This window comes from Plectropomus leopardus, chromosome 21, assembly GCF_026936395.1.
Source record: "Plectropomus leopardus strain MGB_pleo_1.0 chromosome 21, ASM2693639v1, whole genome shotgun sequence".
Classification (NCBI taxonomy): domain Eukaryota; kingdom Metazoa; phylum Chordata; class Actinopteri; order Perciformes; family Serranidae; genus Plectropomus; species Plectropomus leopardus.
The window spans coordinates 10,941,876-10,955,344 of NC_142196.1; the positions used below are offsets into that span (position 1 = coordinate 10,941,876).

The 13,469-nt window shown below is 38.5% G+C and overlaps 1 protein-coding gene across 5 annotated transcripts in view; it reads left to right on the forward strand.

Moving 5' to 3' along the window:
* The window catches only part of ctnnd2a (catenin (cadherin-associated protein), delta 2a), a 318,237-nt gene that overhangs the window by 29,313 nt on the left and 275,455 nt on the right, over positions 1-13,469 (forward strand). For 3 of the 5 annotated variants that reach the window (XM_088071966.1, XM_088071970.1, XM_088071969.1), the window contains exon 1: positions 12,337-12,473. The exons of 1 other annotated variant lie outside the window; for it this stretch is intronic. In XM_088071966.1, the coding sequence (XP_087928092.1) occupies positions 12,449-12,473 (25 nt within the window). In that variant the 5' untranslated portion in view covers positions 12,337-12,448. Of the gene's footprint in view, positions 1-12,332; positions 12,474-13,469 lie in introns of those variants that run through there. One more of the 5 variants, XM_088071968.1, reaches the window with a different exon arrangement.

Sequence of the window (13,469 nt, forward strand, 5' to 3'; positions counted from 1 at the left end):
GTTTAAATCCAACTGTGCACATTTTCAGTGTGGAATCTCATTTTTTTGTAGAATACAGGATCGAAGTGTGCATGTGAGACATGCTTTTTTGACCTGCATTCACAGTGAATGGGGGTTAAAAGCACTGCCTTTCTCATTATTTATGCCCTAGCAACTGCTAGAACTACAACTACACTTCTCATCGTAATGCTGAATTCAGTTCAGTTAAGTCACAGCTTTCAGCATCATGTCTTTGACTGAGATACAGTCAGCATCAAGGTTTTGGATTCAAATAATATTCAAGTCATAGTTATTGCCAGTGGACTAATAAGGGTGCCATAATTTGAGGTCAAAATTTGTAAGTCAAATGTAATGCCTCAGATCCCATTAGTCCAAACGTGATGAAGCTTGAGATACAAGATGCATCTTGATTGGCCTAAGAAGTGTCTGCATTTATGGAGAATGACATGCTTCACTGTGATTTGGCAGCAGCAGCACATTCAAGATCCAAATTCCTTATTTCAGAATGTCAATTCAATGTCTAATTTGCAAACATCTTTTCTTTTCAAAATGATGTGTGTTTTGCTTGTCTACGAAGTAACATTCACCTAGTTGCCATTCAAATGTGGCACTCCTGTACCTGTAGAGACAGTGTAGAGGGTCTGGGATGAAATGACATTTCTTCTGACTGTCTGTGTATCTGTCTACATTTCACATTTCTGTCTCCTCTCCCCTCTCTCCAAATAAAGTAAAAAAAAAAGCAGACTATAGGGAAGAAAGTTTACTATATCTGTACTGGAAAAGTTGGAATCATTTCTAGTTCTTTTCTCTGGTTTCTCTGACTGTGGAAGTCGAGATTTCTGACTTTGTATGCAGATGGTTTCTCCTGCATGTCTTCAAACCCAGCACCCAATCTAGGTCAACCATCTCGCTGCTTCCCAACTGCCAGACTGAGCTGTGTGCATATGTGTGTGTTGGTGTGTGCTCATGTGTGTGTCTTTGTGCTGCACATTCAGTGCTCCAGGCTAGAACAACAACGAAAAATGAAAATGTATTTGCTTTTTCTCCTTTAAGAGAAATCCATTGAATATTAATTTTTGGGCTGGAGAGGACTTCCAGATGATTGGTGTACTTAGAGTAATACAGTGGAGTATATCATAGAAATGCTACAGTAGCAATAGCTGGAGGTATTGATTGAAATAATCAATGTTGCTCTCTCTGTTGACTGCTTGCACTGGGGCTTTTTTAAAAGTGAGCAAAACAGGCCTGAGGCATCAGATCACAGTTGTCTGTGACCAGCCTCCTGAATCACCGGAGCTGCTGGAGCCACGAACCACACCCACCTCCAGTCTCGCTCTGTGCTCTGATATCGCCTCTTCTGGGGTTATTTGAGTTTGTTCATCTCTCAGTGGGAATATAAGTTTGACGAACCACCGATAGGCATTTTCCAGACTTGTGTGTGGACATTCGCACTTTTATTCCTTTTAGCGCATTTATGAGCTCTGGGATTCTGGGACTACATAAGCAGCAAATGCTTCAAAATCACAAAAATTCATATTTGGATAATTTTGTAGTTATTTGCAGAGATTTGCACGCATGCATGAATTTATATACATGAATGATTTATACTTGTTGTGAATGTGTTTTCTGTGCTAGAAGTCTGCTGGTATGTGCCTACACAAACACACAGAGGATATGAGAGTTTAAACTTAAGAAAACCATAACATACCAGGAATTATTGTTTTATATTTTCTAAAAAATTGAATGATGAAGTGATGGGAAAGAACTGTCTCTCATTTGTGATTGACAGTCTGATATTGGGTTTGCTTGTGAACTCTAATGTTTTATTTATACGCAAGTGTCCATCAAACAATCAACCCCGCCTGTGAAACAGACATTGGAGCATCTGCAGCTTCTGTACTATGACATATTACATATCCAACTTACTTACTATAACAACCCACAAACGATAAACTGTGGTTTTATATGACCAGTGAGGCTATCTAATTGCGTCTAATTGTCTAATTGAGTGTCATTTGATTGCAGGAAGTTTTGTGAATGGCCCTAAGTGCAGGGTGAGCTATAAGACATTTGAAATTTACATAGTGGCTAAAAAATGGAATTACACCATCCAGGTCTGTGACGTGATGCCAGGAGGCCCACAAAGACTTTTACCGTACAATGTGAAAGAGATGTCTGTAAATCAGTGGATATATTTTGTGGGCATCACAACCCCAGCAAAATGACTCATTTTACTATTGGAATTTGATTCATTTGGTTCAATATAACGAAAGTCTAGAGGACTAAATAATTTCATCTCTGTTCAACTCAGTCACTTAGCAGGTGGAAGTTAGCTGTCTGACCGTACTCAGCCATGCTCAGCTCAGCAGTGTCTAGTGCGCCTGCTCTATGGACCCCATAATACAGAAGATACGGGTAATTTCAACCCCTGGAAAACAAGCTTCTTTGGTTTCATGTGTCACTAAGCAATTTTCATAGATAAGAACCAGTGTATGCCTTCAGTACTGTATTTCGGCCATTACATAAATGGATTTTACAGAAAGACAGTACTCTGATACTGATTTTTTTTTTTTTTTTTTTTTACATTTAACAAGGAACAAATGAACACAGGGACACCTGATTGACACTGGGAAGATGATTTTTTCATTTTATGGGGACTTAAATTCTCAAAAAGTTCATACTGGGAATTATGCTAATATGTCTGTTTAGGGAAGCCCATGACATCTAAAAAAAAAAAAAATCAAATAAATGTCTTTTGACATCCTGGGTTGTTACATATTCACTTTAACCACATAAAGGTTTAAATTATTACAGTTCCAGGAATGGCTCTTTTCAGACTGAATCAATGTATGTTTTTTTAAAGCCACACACAATCAATGAAATATATCATTTATTTTATAGTTTCTGTATGAGGCTTATGAGATCATAAAGCACTTAAACGGTTGTCAGATGTTAATAGGATGTGTTACACGTCACTTCTTTCAGTGTTTTTCACTTCAGCTCATGAAAATTCTACACAAGGGAATTCTGTGTCTATTTTTAGGTGTGGATGTGACTGCATATTTGAAGGTGTTGACGTGCTTATACATACATTGTGAGTTGTGATGTGCATGCTTGTGTGTGTGCATGTTTGTTCACATGGATGTACCATGCACCCTCTCCATCTCTCCACAGTGCTAAATGAATTATGCATTATTCAGAGTTTAATATTAGACTTTACATGGAGGTAAATTGAAGCTATCAATCACACATTCATATGAGGCAGACTTTGGGAATCATTTTTGAAAGGCAAAGCAGTCTTTGGGAATCAGTAGTGATTGGCTGGGGAAATTGGGTGTAGAAATTATAATTATTATTTTTTCACTTTTCTAGCTTTGCCTCATTCTGATGACATTAGCATTATTAGCCGCATGTTTGGGATGATTATTATTTGAGTTCTTGAGGATGCCGGTGAAGTTTACACGGCTAATGAGTTACAATATATGCAAAACTCAGAAAGTCAGATGAATCTATCAGGTCTAATTTAAATGTCTCTCATTTTGAGTTTCAAAAACAGGAGAATGTTAAATAAATGGTTTCTCACCATTTCATATGGAACTATACCGATTTGATAGCAATCAAATAGTGTTTGAAATTCCAATTAAATGAACAGATCGGCATGAGTCAGTTTTAATGAAGCATTATGGTTCACAGCAAAAGATAGAGAGCACTTAGACCCAGTGGAATATGTCATTAACAGCTGTGTGTCTGTTCCTGTGAGTATGTGCTTAAATGTCTTCCACTGAATGCTTGTGGGGTCAAGGCACACCCCATCAGAAAGCATAATTTTTAGAGAGTGGCTTTGCATCATCAAAAATGTGGTCTAATATGCATGAATAGCCTTGTCACACTGAGCCATTTTTGAAATATTTGTCTTTGAAATGTGATACAGTGTATCAGCTCCTCTGAGGCCAATTTAAGCTTGTCAAAAGAAATACTGACTGAATACTGACTCTATCCAGTGCACAACAGGATTTTTTTTCTGTGTGTTTTTCTTAATTGAGCTGGTTCACAGAAAATAACAGCCCTACGCCAATGGCTGGGCTCAAGATCCACATCTGAATTGGAACTGGTTCCAGATTTAATTAGAACTAGAACTTACTGATGCCTGAAATTGAAGTTTTGACTTCATACTTCTCTTTATTTTACACTGTAACCAAAAACAATCACAAAATAAATATACTGAACCAAAAATGAAATTTGTTTCCATTTTCACAGGTTTAAGTTACAAATTTAAGACTTCTGTCTTCTTCTTTCTTCTTCTGACAGGTGTGGAATTTCAAGATGCTGATTAAACAGCATTGCTACTACTCTTGCGCAACTTGGGATAGTCACAATAAAAGGACACTCTAAAATGTGCAGTTTGATCTCACACAATGTCACAGATGTCACAAGTTTTTCAGGAGTGTGCCATTGGCATGCTGACTGCAGGAATGTCCACCAGAGCTGTTGCCCATGAACTGAATGTTTACTTTACCGCTGTAAGCCATCCCCAATGTCATTTCTGTGAATTTGGCAGTGCATCCAACAGGCCACACAAGCGCAGACCACATGTAGCCACACCAGCTCAGGAGCTCCAAATCCAGTGTCATCACCTGCAAGGTCATCTGAGACCAGCCACCCACACAGGTGATGCAACTGCTGGTTAGCACAATCGATTAATTTCTGCACAAACTATCAGAAACCATCTCACCAGGGTCTTGGCCTGAAAGCAGTTCATCACTGTAACCGGTTTGTGCAGTTGTGAGGCTCATTGGATGTACAGCCAAATCAACGTAAACAACTGGAGATGTCTTATGATAGTAAAAAGAACATTTAGTTCATGCACAACAGCTCTGGTGGACGTTTCTGTAGTCAGCAAGGCGATGGCACACTCCCTCAAAACAAAGGACAACTGTGGCATTCTGTTGTGTGATCAAACTGCACATTTTAGAGTGTCCTGGAAAAGAAAACTACTCCCTAACATAGATTTTAATACATTTGCACCAATTTGAAAGACTTATATCAGCATAAAAACTCGTATCTGTAACTTAAAATTGTGAAAAATGGAAAAATGTAAAACAAGTGTTGCATTTAAATTTTTGTTGAGTGTAGTCAAAATTCACTGTTTATTCAGCCCTAAACTTATAACTTAATATCATCACCTTTTCCATATTCTTGCCCTCTATTTTCTAAAATTGTCGCTAAATTTGTGTTTTTTTGCATTAATGGCCAGCCTTAATTAGTAGGTATGATTGTTTAATGGATATAGTTTTCCTAATTTTATCTGGGCCAGAGCCACATTAACATCTGCTCAAACTCTTATTGCACTTTACATTTTTCCTTTGCTGCAGTACAACTCTTGATATAAGACCACTCCCCACAATGACTGGCTGAAATGACATGCCTCATATATCCAGCTCAGTAGAGTTGAGTTTGAAAGCAGGGAAAAAAACATCTGCTATCTGCTGCATCAGTGGTAAACATCAGATTTTGGTGACAGCCTCTCAGGAGTAATCCATCGTAAAAGACAGAAGGGTGGCAGGTCCTCTTGCCTCAACAGTTTAATACAGCCACAAAGCTTGTTACATCATAAGTAAAAAGACCGACTTGGGCTTATCCGTGAACATAAAACCTCTTTTATCTGCTATTGCTATCATCCGTGCTTCTTCCACAGCCATGAATAACTCACACCTGAATGCAAAAAGTTACCGAATCAAACACTTATTGGAAAATATATGAAATGTCTATGAATATAGAGAACATCTTGCACTAGTGAAGACAGATTAGATTACTATACTGAACATTAAATATGAGTACCAAATACAGGTGAACACTATTGGATCATGATATTTTGAAAAAAAGCGTGTCCAATGGCAGAAAAATTCTTTAAAGCCCAATGCAGGAATGATGAAAAAAATATTGAAAATATCTTGGGTGATGAATGCCATTTGTTCGTGAGCCTACAGTAGGTCTGTACAGTAGGAGGATTTAAGCTCTACCTTCTGTACAGCATTTGACATCCCAAAGAAACCACCTTCTTCTTGTACAGCCGTCATGCAATTCTTTCCAACCTTGATTGCATTTCAAAGCTTTGTAAATATTTCAGCAGTGTCATTTCATGTGAGAAGTAGAAGCACACTTTTGATTGCATCCCTTAGAGGAGCCACTCACTCAAACGTGCTGAGGACAATGGCTTCCTGATCACGCAATGCTTGGGGCATGGCCTGGGGATGGAGCAGGAGATCTGGCTAACAGAGACAAAGCATAAAGACATTTTTACAATCTCATAGTACTATATGAGATTGTAAAAATGTCTTTATGCTTCTCTTTATTATCAGCTATTAACAATCAAACCAATTAGATCTTAAAAAGTAAAAGTTAGAAGATAAAAGTAAGGAAGAAAAGTGGATAAAAAGGGAATATGAGGTGAGAGGACAGAGCAGGGCAATGCAGTTGAGCCACGGCGCTTGGAGTCAGACAGCTGACGGGTCATGGGGTAAAGGGAGAGGACACCTCAATGAACCTCAGAGGGAGGTGTGTGCATGTGCTGAATGGGAAAATGTGTGTTTGTTTGTGTGAGTGAGGACATGTTCACGTAAGGTGTGTTCAGCCGGAAGGAGGCAGGTGTGGAGGCCTGTCAGGTCATGGTGTGAGCATGGGTCAGAGGTGCCCATTCTGCCAAATCCTATGACTCAAGGTGTGAGTAACCCTTGTGTTTGCATGCTTGTGCGTTTTTGCCTGTGTGTGGAGCAGAAGCTGTTTTTTTTCTCAATTGTGAGCATACAGGAACAACTAAGGAAATGCCTAAATTTAATATGAATGACCAACAAAAACCTGGAAACTTTAAAAAATAGAGTAGATTGCCCCATTAATAACACTCTAAATGCATGCATGGCATGGCGTGACTTGACTAAATTTTGGTTTTAGGTCCTTTTCTTTGACACTTGCTGAATCCTTTCATTAGCAGCTAAACAGAGAAACATTTGAATTTCATCAATTGTACAGTGTAGTTTACACAGCGTACACTGTAGATTTGTAGACTGCCTCTTTTAAAATCTGGGTCGAGCAAATAAAAAAATTGCAGGAGCTATCTCCCATAGCTTGACCATTTAAAAAATGGTAAGTTTGTGCAGGCTGTCTTATGTCACACAAGGGATTATCTCTCTGACCAGTCAGTGGTTTGCAGTGTTTTAACTCCACCTTTTAGTATCGTCAGCTCATTTGGAACTTCAGCCTCCTTGGTTTCAAAAAAAAAAAGCACCAGGCAATGTCCCAACTTCTGCTAACAGAAAGCCAAAGAAGAGTGGGTCAGATTGAGTAAAGCTGTGCCGTACCATGCAATGGAAATGTGGCATATATGTTCAACTAAAAAATATAATCAGTTGGCTGATTGCATGATCAAATCTATTTTTTTTACCAAATATTCATTTAAAAACACTTTTTTTTGCAAGCTATTGAATCTCAGTTGCAGTACTGCGATTCCTGCCAATACCGAGTCTGATCTGATATTCATACAGTATTAAACTAAATGCTGATTAAATATATAAATGACACAATTAGTTAACAGCTGTAGCCTTCTTAATTTGGCCCAGCTCGTTTTTCACATGCCACTTGATCGAAATACTGAAAGGTCCCGATTCAAAAGTATTAGGCTGATAAGCATAAGTTATTGATATGATGTGGATTTAAATAGAACTGAGAGAATGTGCCAGCGGAAGCATGCATGATGTAATACAGTTGGCAACGGAGAAAATCACTCTGCTGCAGTTTAGGGACGTCAACAACTACTGACTGTATGTGAAAAATAAAAATACATATCTAGTCATGGTTGTGCAGCAGCGTTACAGGGTGATGGTTCTTTTACCCTTCAGGATTTTGCAATGTTGCCTGATGGATAGCACACAAACTGGACAACAGACAAGTTTTATTCTATCCTGCCATCAAGTTAGACATGAAATTAACATTGCATTAAAAGATGCCCAAATTGACCTGAATACCTAACCTTAAGACTGTGCTGGCCCTTCTGAAAAAAAAGCATGTTCCAGCTTGCAAACACGTAATTCACAAGTGTATATTCTATGGTTCAGCTACCAAGATAATACTTGTAATTTAACCAAAGCTGTTTTCAAATTACCCTTGAAAATATGTGGAATGCAGCATTGTAAATTATAGAAAAACAGTCGGCGGATAATGGATTGAATAAAATCTACACAGAGAAACAGTAAAAGCATTAAGTGAAGGACGCATATGTGTCAACAAACAAAATAGTCGCAGGTATTCTTAAACACTAAGTATATAATTTATTCAAATCCATAGCCCTTTAGAATACAGAGTACAGTAGTTCCTTGACTGCTCGTTTGGCTGTCTTTTTTCCAAACTGTAAACTTCTGAAGAAATTAGTAATCGTAAAACTTGACACTGTGATGTGCAATCTTTTTCCTGTTGGGAGTTTTCCTTTTATTGTTTACACTTTATTCTCCAAGAAACTCCGCTAAACACGGGCTCCTCTACTATGCTGTCAAAAACAGGAGACATTGTCTGGGCTTTTATCTTGGCCTGAGCCAAATGAAATGTCAGACCATCATTCCTCCTCAGTTCAACGGAAAGCCGCACACAACTCAAATCAGCCAGAATGTGCTGCAATTAAGTGTGTCCCCGGAGCTACAAAAGCCCCCTCTAAGCATAGGCTCCTGTTACATTGTACCCTGCAGGATGTAATGCATCTATTCAATAGCAGCTCAACTGTTCTGCTGACAAAAGCTCAGGAAGAACATTGGGGTGGTGGAGTATTGTGACATTTGATGGTGGATGTGTTGTTACTGGGATTATCTCTGAAGTCAGCCAGTATACAGTGAGCCAACTTTGCAGTTTTCTGAAGACAGCACCTGTGTGGACACTAATCACAAAGGGTTTACTCTATATGTGATCACTGGCTCTCTTGGACAATAAATAGTTCACAATGTTGGATGTGTGTATGCAGAGGCTCAAAATTTGCATTGCTGCTAGGTTTATATTGTGATTTTTTTTCTGTTCAGTGATTTGGGTGTTTCACTCGTTGGCCAAAAGAATTTACTGAACAAAGTCACTCAGACCTTGTTTAGCTCATTAAACACAACTGCATTTCTGGCTTGTGTTTGTTAGTTTACTGAATATTGTGTATAAAGTGTGAGAAGGTCTTTGGCTAATAGGGGTGCCATAAAAACTGTTTGTCAGTGTTTCTAAATACAAAACAGTCACCGGATGGAAATTATGAGTTTTAAATATAGAGGCTTCTCACAATAACTACTTTTGTTGGACGATGTATTGTCCCAGAAATATCGGGCATAAACAGCAGTATTGTCATGTTCTAGACTATTTTATGTCACCCATATAATGAGAATAAAATAACTGAATAATCTAAGCACACCCTGTCAAAAGGCAACAAACTCTTCATTCCTAAGAATATTCAGACATTAGAAATTGAATAAAGTAATAACTTTTTTATAAATTCACATATTGGGTGTCAAAATTTTGCTCACATGCATATTGTTGTATGTAATTAGATTGTAACCACTGCTGTCCATGGAGAGTGACCTAGATTAGTTATAAATGTTATAGTCAGGTAAAGTGATATTTTAGTAGTTTCAGTTAAAATCACATGGTAATATAAAGCTTCAAATTGTTATCAGTGTGTTGTTTAAATGCTCAAGGCAATTGCATCTAGCATCCATGTTGTTTCAACATTAAAGCTCATGAACCCAACAAAATTTGCAAACCGACTTCCCGACTAGGGAAATGAGCCAATGTGACTGCAGGATGAATAATAAGCTGCATTTCAGGTGTGCCAGTGAAGGGTCTCTGGCATGGCCCACTGCTGGCACAACTAAATGGAATGAAGCCATCATTAATATTATTAGTAACAACTGTGATTTCCCAGCCATGAGAAAGGTCTTCCATGCCTACAGCAAAATACAGTCCATCTGAGTGCTACAGATGTAACTGGATGGTTTGTGAAACCAAAACCAAACCACCACAGCACGAAACTATTGCCGAGGAGCCACAGATTAAATAATTGATGAAGCGTCGGGTTCATCCTGTTGTGGCAGGTTCAGGGCTCCACTTCATGGCCCGAGGTGTTTACTGTAGAAAACAACTCCACAAAGTAAGGTGAGGTGAGTCTTTCCTCCTCCCACTGACTTGCACATTTTTGGCTCATTCAAGAGAAATGCGGCAGTCAGCCAGCTGGTGTGATATGGTCTTTGCTGGGGTTCTGGTTGCTCAGGAGCCAAACTCTGGTGACTCATCTCCACTCAGGAGGGGAGATGCCAGACACAGTCGTGGTGTTTGTCAGTGAGAGTGAAAATAACCATCTGCAGGCCATCTCACTAGCATCTTTTATTTACCGACACCACCCTGTCTGGCCTGCTGTCTGTCTGCTGGCTAGCTGACTGGCTGATAAACTGACTGGATGTTTGATTTGCAGACTGTCTGGATCCTCACTGACTTTGTAAGCTGACTTGCGTGACGCTAATGGCTCACTTACCCTCAGCGTCTGTTTGATTAGCTTTAAATTCAAGTAATGTAAATATTTGCTTTTGAAAAAACCTGCTTAAAACTGTAAAATTAAACATACAACTGTATTTGCACTGCAGACGTACATGCACCAGTGTGTGTGTGTGTATGTTCAGGCTGCAGGGACTAACCAAAGCTAGCATAGATTTGGATCACCACATCAAGTGTTAAAAATGAAGGGCTGTGGCAAATTGCAAAGTAAGAGACTCCATGATGAAATCCCATTCTCAATCAGTTCATTATTTAGTCTTCCGCTGAAGCCGGGCTGCTGTATTGACAAAATCCCATCCCCATGGTCTCTTCTCTCTAAAACTCGCAGACCAATTTCCTGATTTCTTTGACTTTTTATCTCTCTCTCTGTCTGTGCTCACACAGTACAGATGCACAAAGGCTTTTATTGATGATTTAAAAACAATTAATGTTAAAGAACTACGTTATTATAGATAGCTCAATTTAGAAGCCTTAAATGATGCATCCATCAGTGTGTCCTTGCCTTATGATAAATTGCAGCAAAGAGAAAAGAAAAGAAAAGATCAAACGTTATGGTTTTTTTTTTAAAAAATTTTAAGTGAATAATTGCTAGTCTCTTTGAAATTAACTAGACCCGCGTATGAATAAAGTAATTAAAATCCTGATAAGTGGGGCATCACATTTTAACGAGTCTACTAGGACCCCTATTTGTGAAGTGACATACTGGCAGTGACACAGGTGAGAGGAGTGACTCTGTGTGTTGCAGACTAATTGCTGTATTTATTTACAGTCGAGGGTTTTGTATTTATTCAAGCACTGCATCCACAGTAGACTCATGGATGCTGGGTACACTGTCTGACTGACATGTTTAAAGGCTTGGTTCCGCCTGGTATTAACTGTCAAACTATCTGTCATTTTCTACTCACTCTTTTCAGTTAAACTTAAAGGTCCAGCAAGATTTAGGGTGATATATTTTCAGAAATTAAAGCCATACTGAGGAAACACGAGGTAGGGCCGGCTCTATCCATTTTGGTGCCCTAGGCGAGGCTGTGATTATTCATTAATAAAATAAAAGAGGATGCACCACAATTAAATACTAACACATGCCCAACAATATGAGTAATTATTTGTCCATATTGGTCAGCTAATTTCAACAAAGTGTCTAGTAGCCTACTTACTGGGTAGAAAGAGCAGCACTAAGCAGCCAGCAGCAGTAATTAACTATATAAACTACCGGCTTGACATTCAGATGATTCACAAACATCCCTCAATTCTTAGTAGCTATCAAAGCATCATTATCTAGCTTTGCTTGATTTTAATTTAGATAGTACAAATGAAATGTCATCACACAAAACAGCCTGTTTTATGTTATAAAAGACATACCTTTGTATTTGCCTTTCTTTTTTCTCCTTGTGCACCTGAAGGTTTAGACCGTTTTTAATGAAAAAAATAACGTAATAAATATGTAAACGTAGATAATTTATAACCTGCCTGTTGACGTGTCAGTCAGGCTTCTCTCCCTCTCTGACCTGAGGTGCGCATCAGTAACTCAACTCCGACTTTCACTTTCAATATGCAGCCATCAGTGCTCCTGGTGCAGGCTGGGTCAGCAGGACAATGATGAGAAACAGCAGGGGCGCTGAGTTTATGATTATTTCTCTCTTTATTTATTCATTTGTTATTTTCAAGGCAGAACAGGAGGAAAGAGCGCTAACGAGCGTGACCAGCAGCGCCCATGCAGAGAGTGGCGCTGTAGGCGCCCGCCTATATCGCCAAGAGCTAGCCCTGCTGCCAGGTCACTTCACTGACTTCTTGCTAACGTTACGTTAGCTGCTGTGTTTCAACAATATTGACTGAAAAAAACGTGCATGTACACTGAAAATCATCTGCGCTGTTCTGTCAGGAGATGCAGGGACTTAAACCAGGGGTGAGTAAGTCAAAGCATAAATAATAAACTGGTTAAGTTATAAGTAGAGGAAAAGTCCGCTAGCCGCTAAGCTAATTTATGCAACGTAAAATGCCATAGGCTTCTGCTATCAACCTTAGCATGTTGTTTATGTGACGAAAATGGGACCTACAAAAGACAGCTGTTCTGTCTGTTATAGTTTATTGTTATTGAATTTTCTACTTTTGGTAAAATAACTTGTTGCTAATCCACGTTTTGAGGATGTTGGGAGAAGTTTGTATTCAAGTCAGACAGCCCTGAAGTCATAGGACAAAGATCATGGTTTGAATTGAAATGAAAATATTTTTTCCAAAAAGTGTTTTCAAATAGAGTGAACCAGTTTATTTATTTTCAGTTATGTTTATGTTATTTTTATCTTTTGTGGCTGAAAGCAAAGAAAGGGGTGGCAGCTTCTCTTGTAACCAACTGTGTTTGAGCATATAGTATTGTCCCATATGGATGACAGGCCCCTAAATCAAATCTAATCTAATTGAAATTGTATTGTGAAAGATTTAGTGATATTGACTAGTATTGTATTGTTGTCCAAAGTATCAATGTAATATTGTATTGTGATGAATGATAATCATATTATGTTTTGAAGCTACAGATCCCATAATGCTTTGGGGAAGTAAAGAGCAAGTAATGTTGCCATGGAGTTATGCTGTAAGCTTCAAACTGGAGCCCTATTTTTTTAGCCAATATTTGTTTACATTTTGGTAAACTGGCACTATTAAAAGTTTGCAGAATTAGCTATTAGCAATTCCTGATTAAAATGTACCTGTCATGGATGTACAGACATCATTAAGTTGATATTGAAGAAAACTAGAAAGAAATATAATTCTCAGGCTTGTTCTGATATGATACGCTACGTTTTCTAAGTGGATTTATGGACGTTAATGATGCACATCAGAGTGAATAATTATCTTGGACAGTGTAAATGATGCCACATACAAGCAGAAGATGTGTACCATGTCTGTGTTAT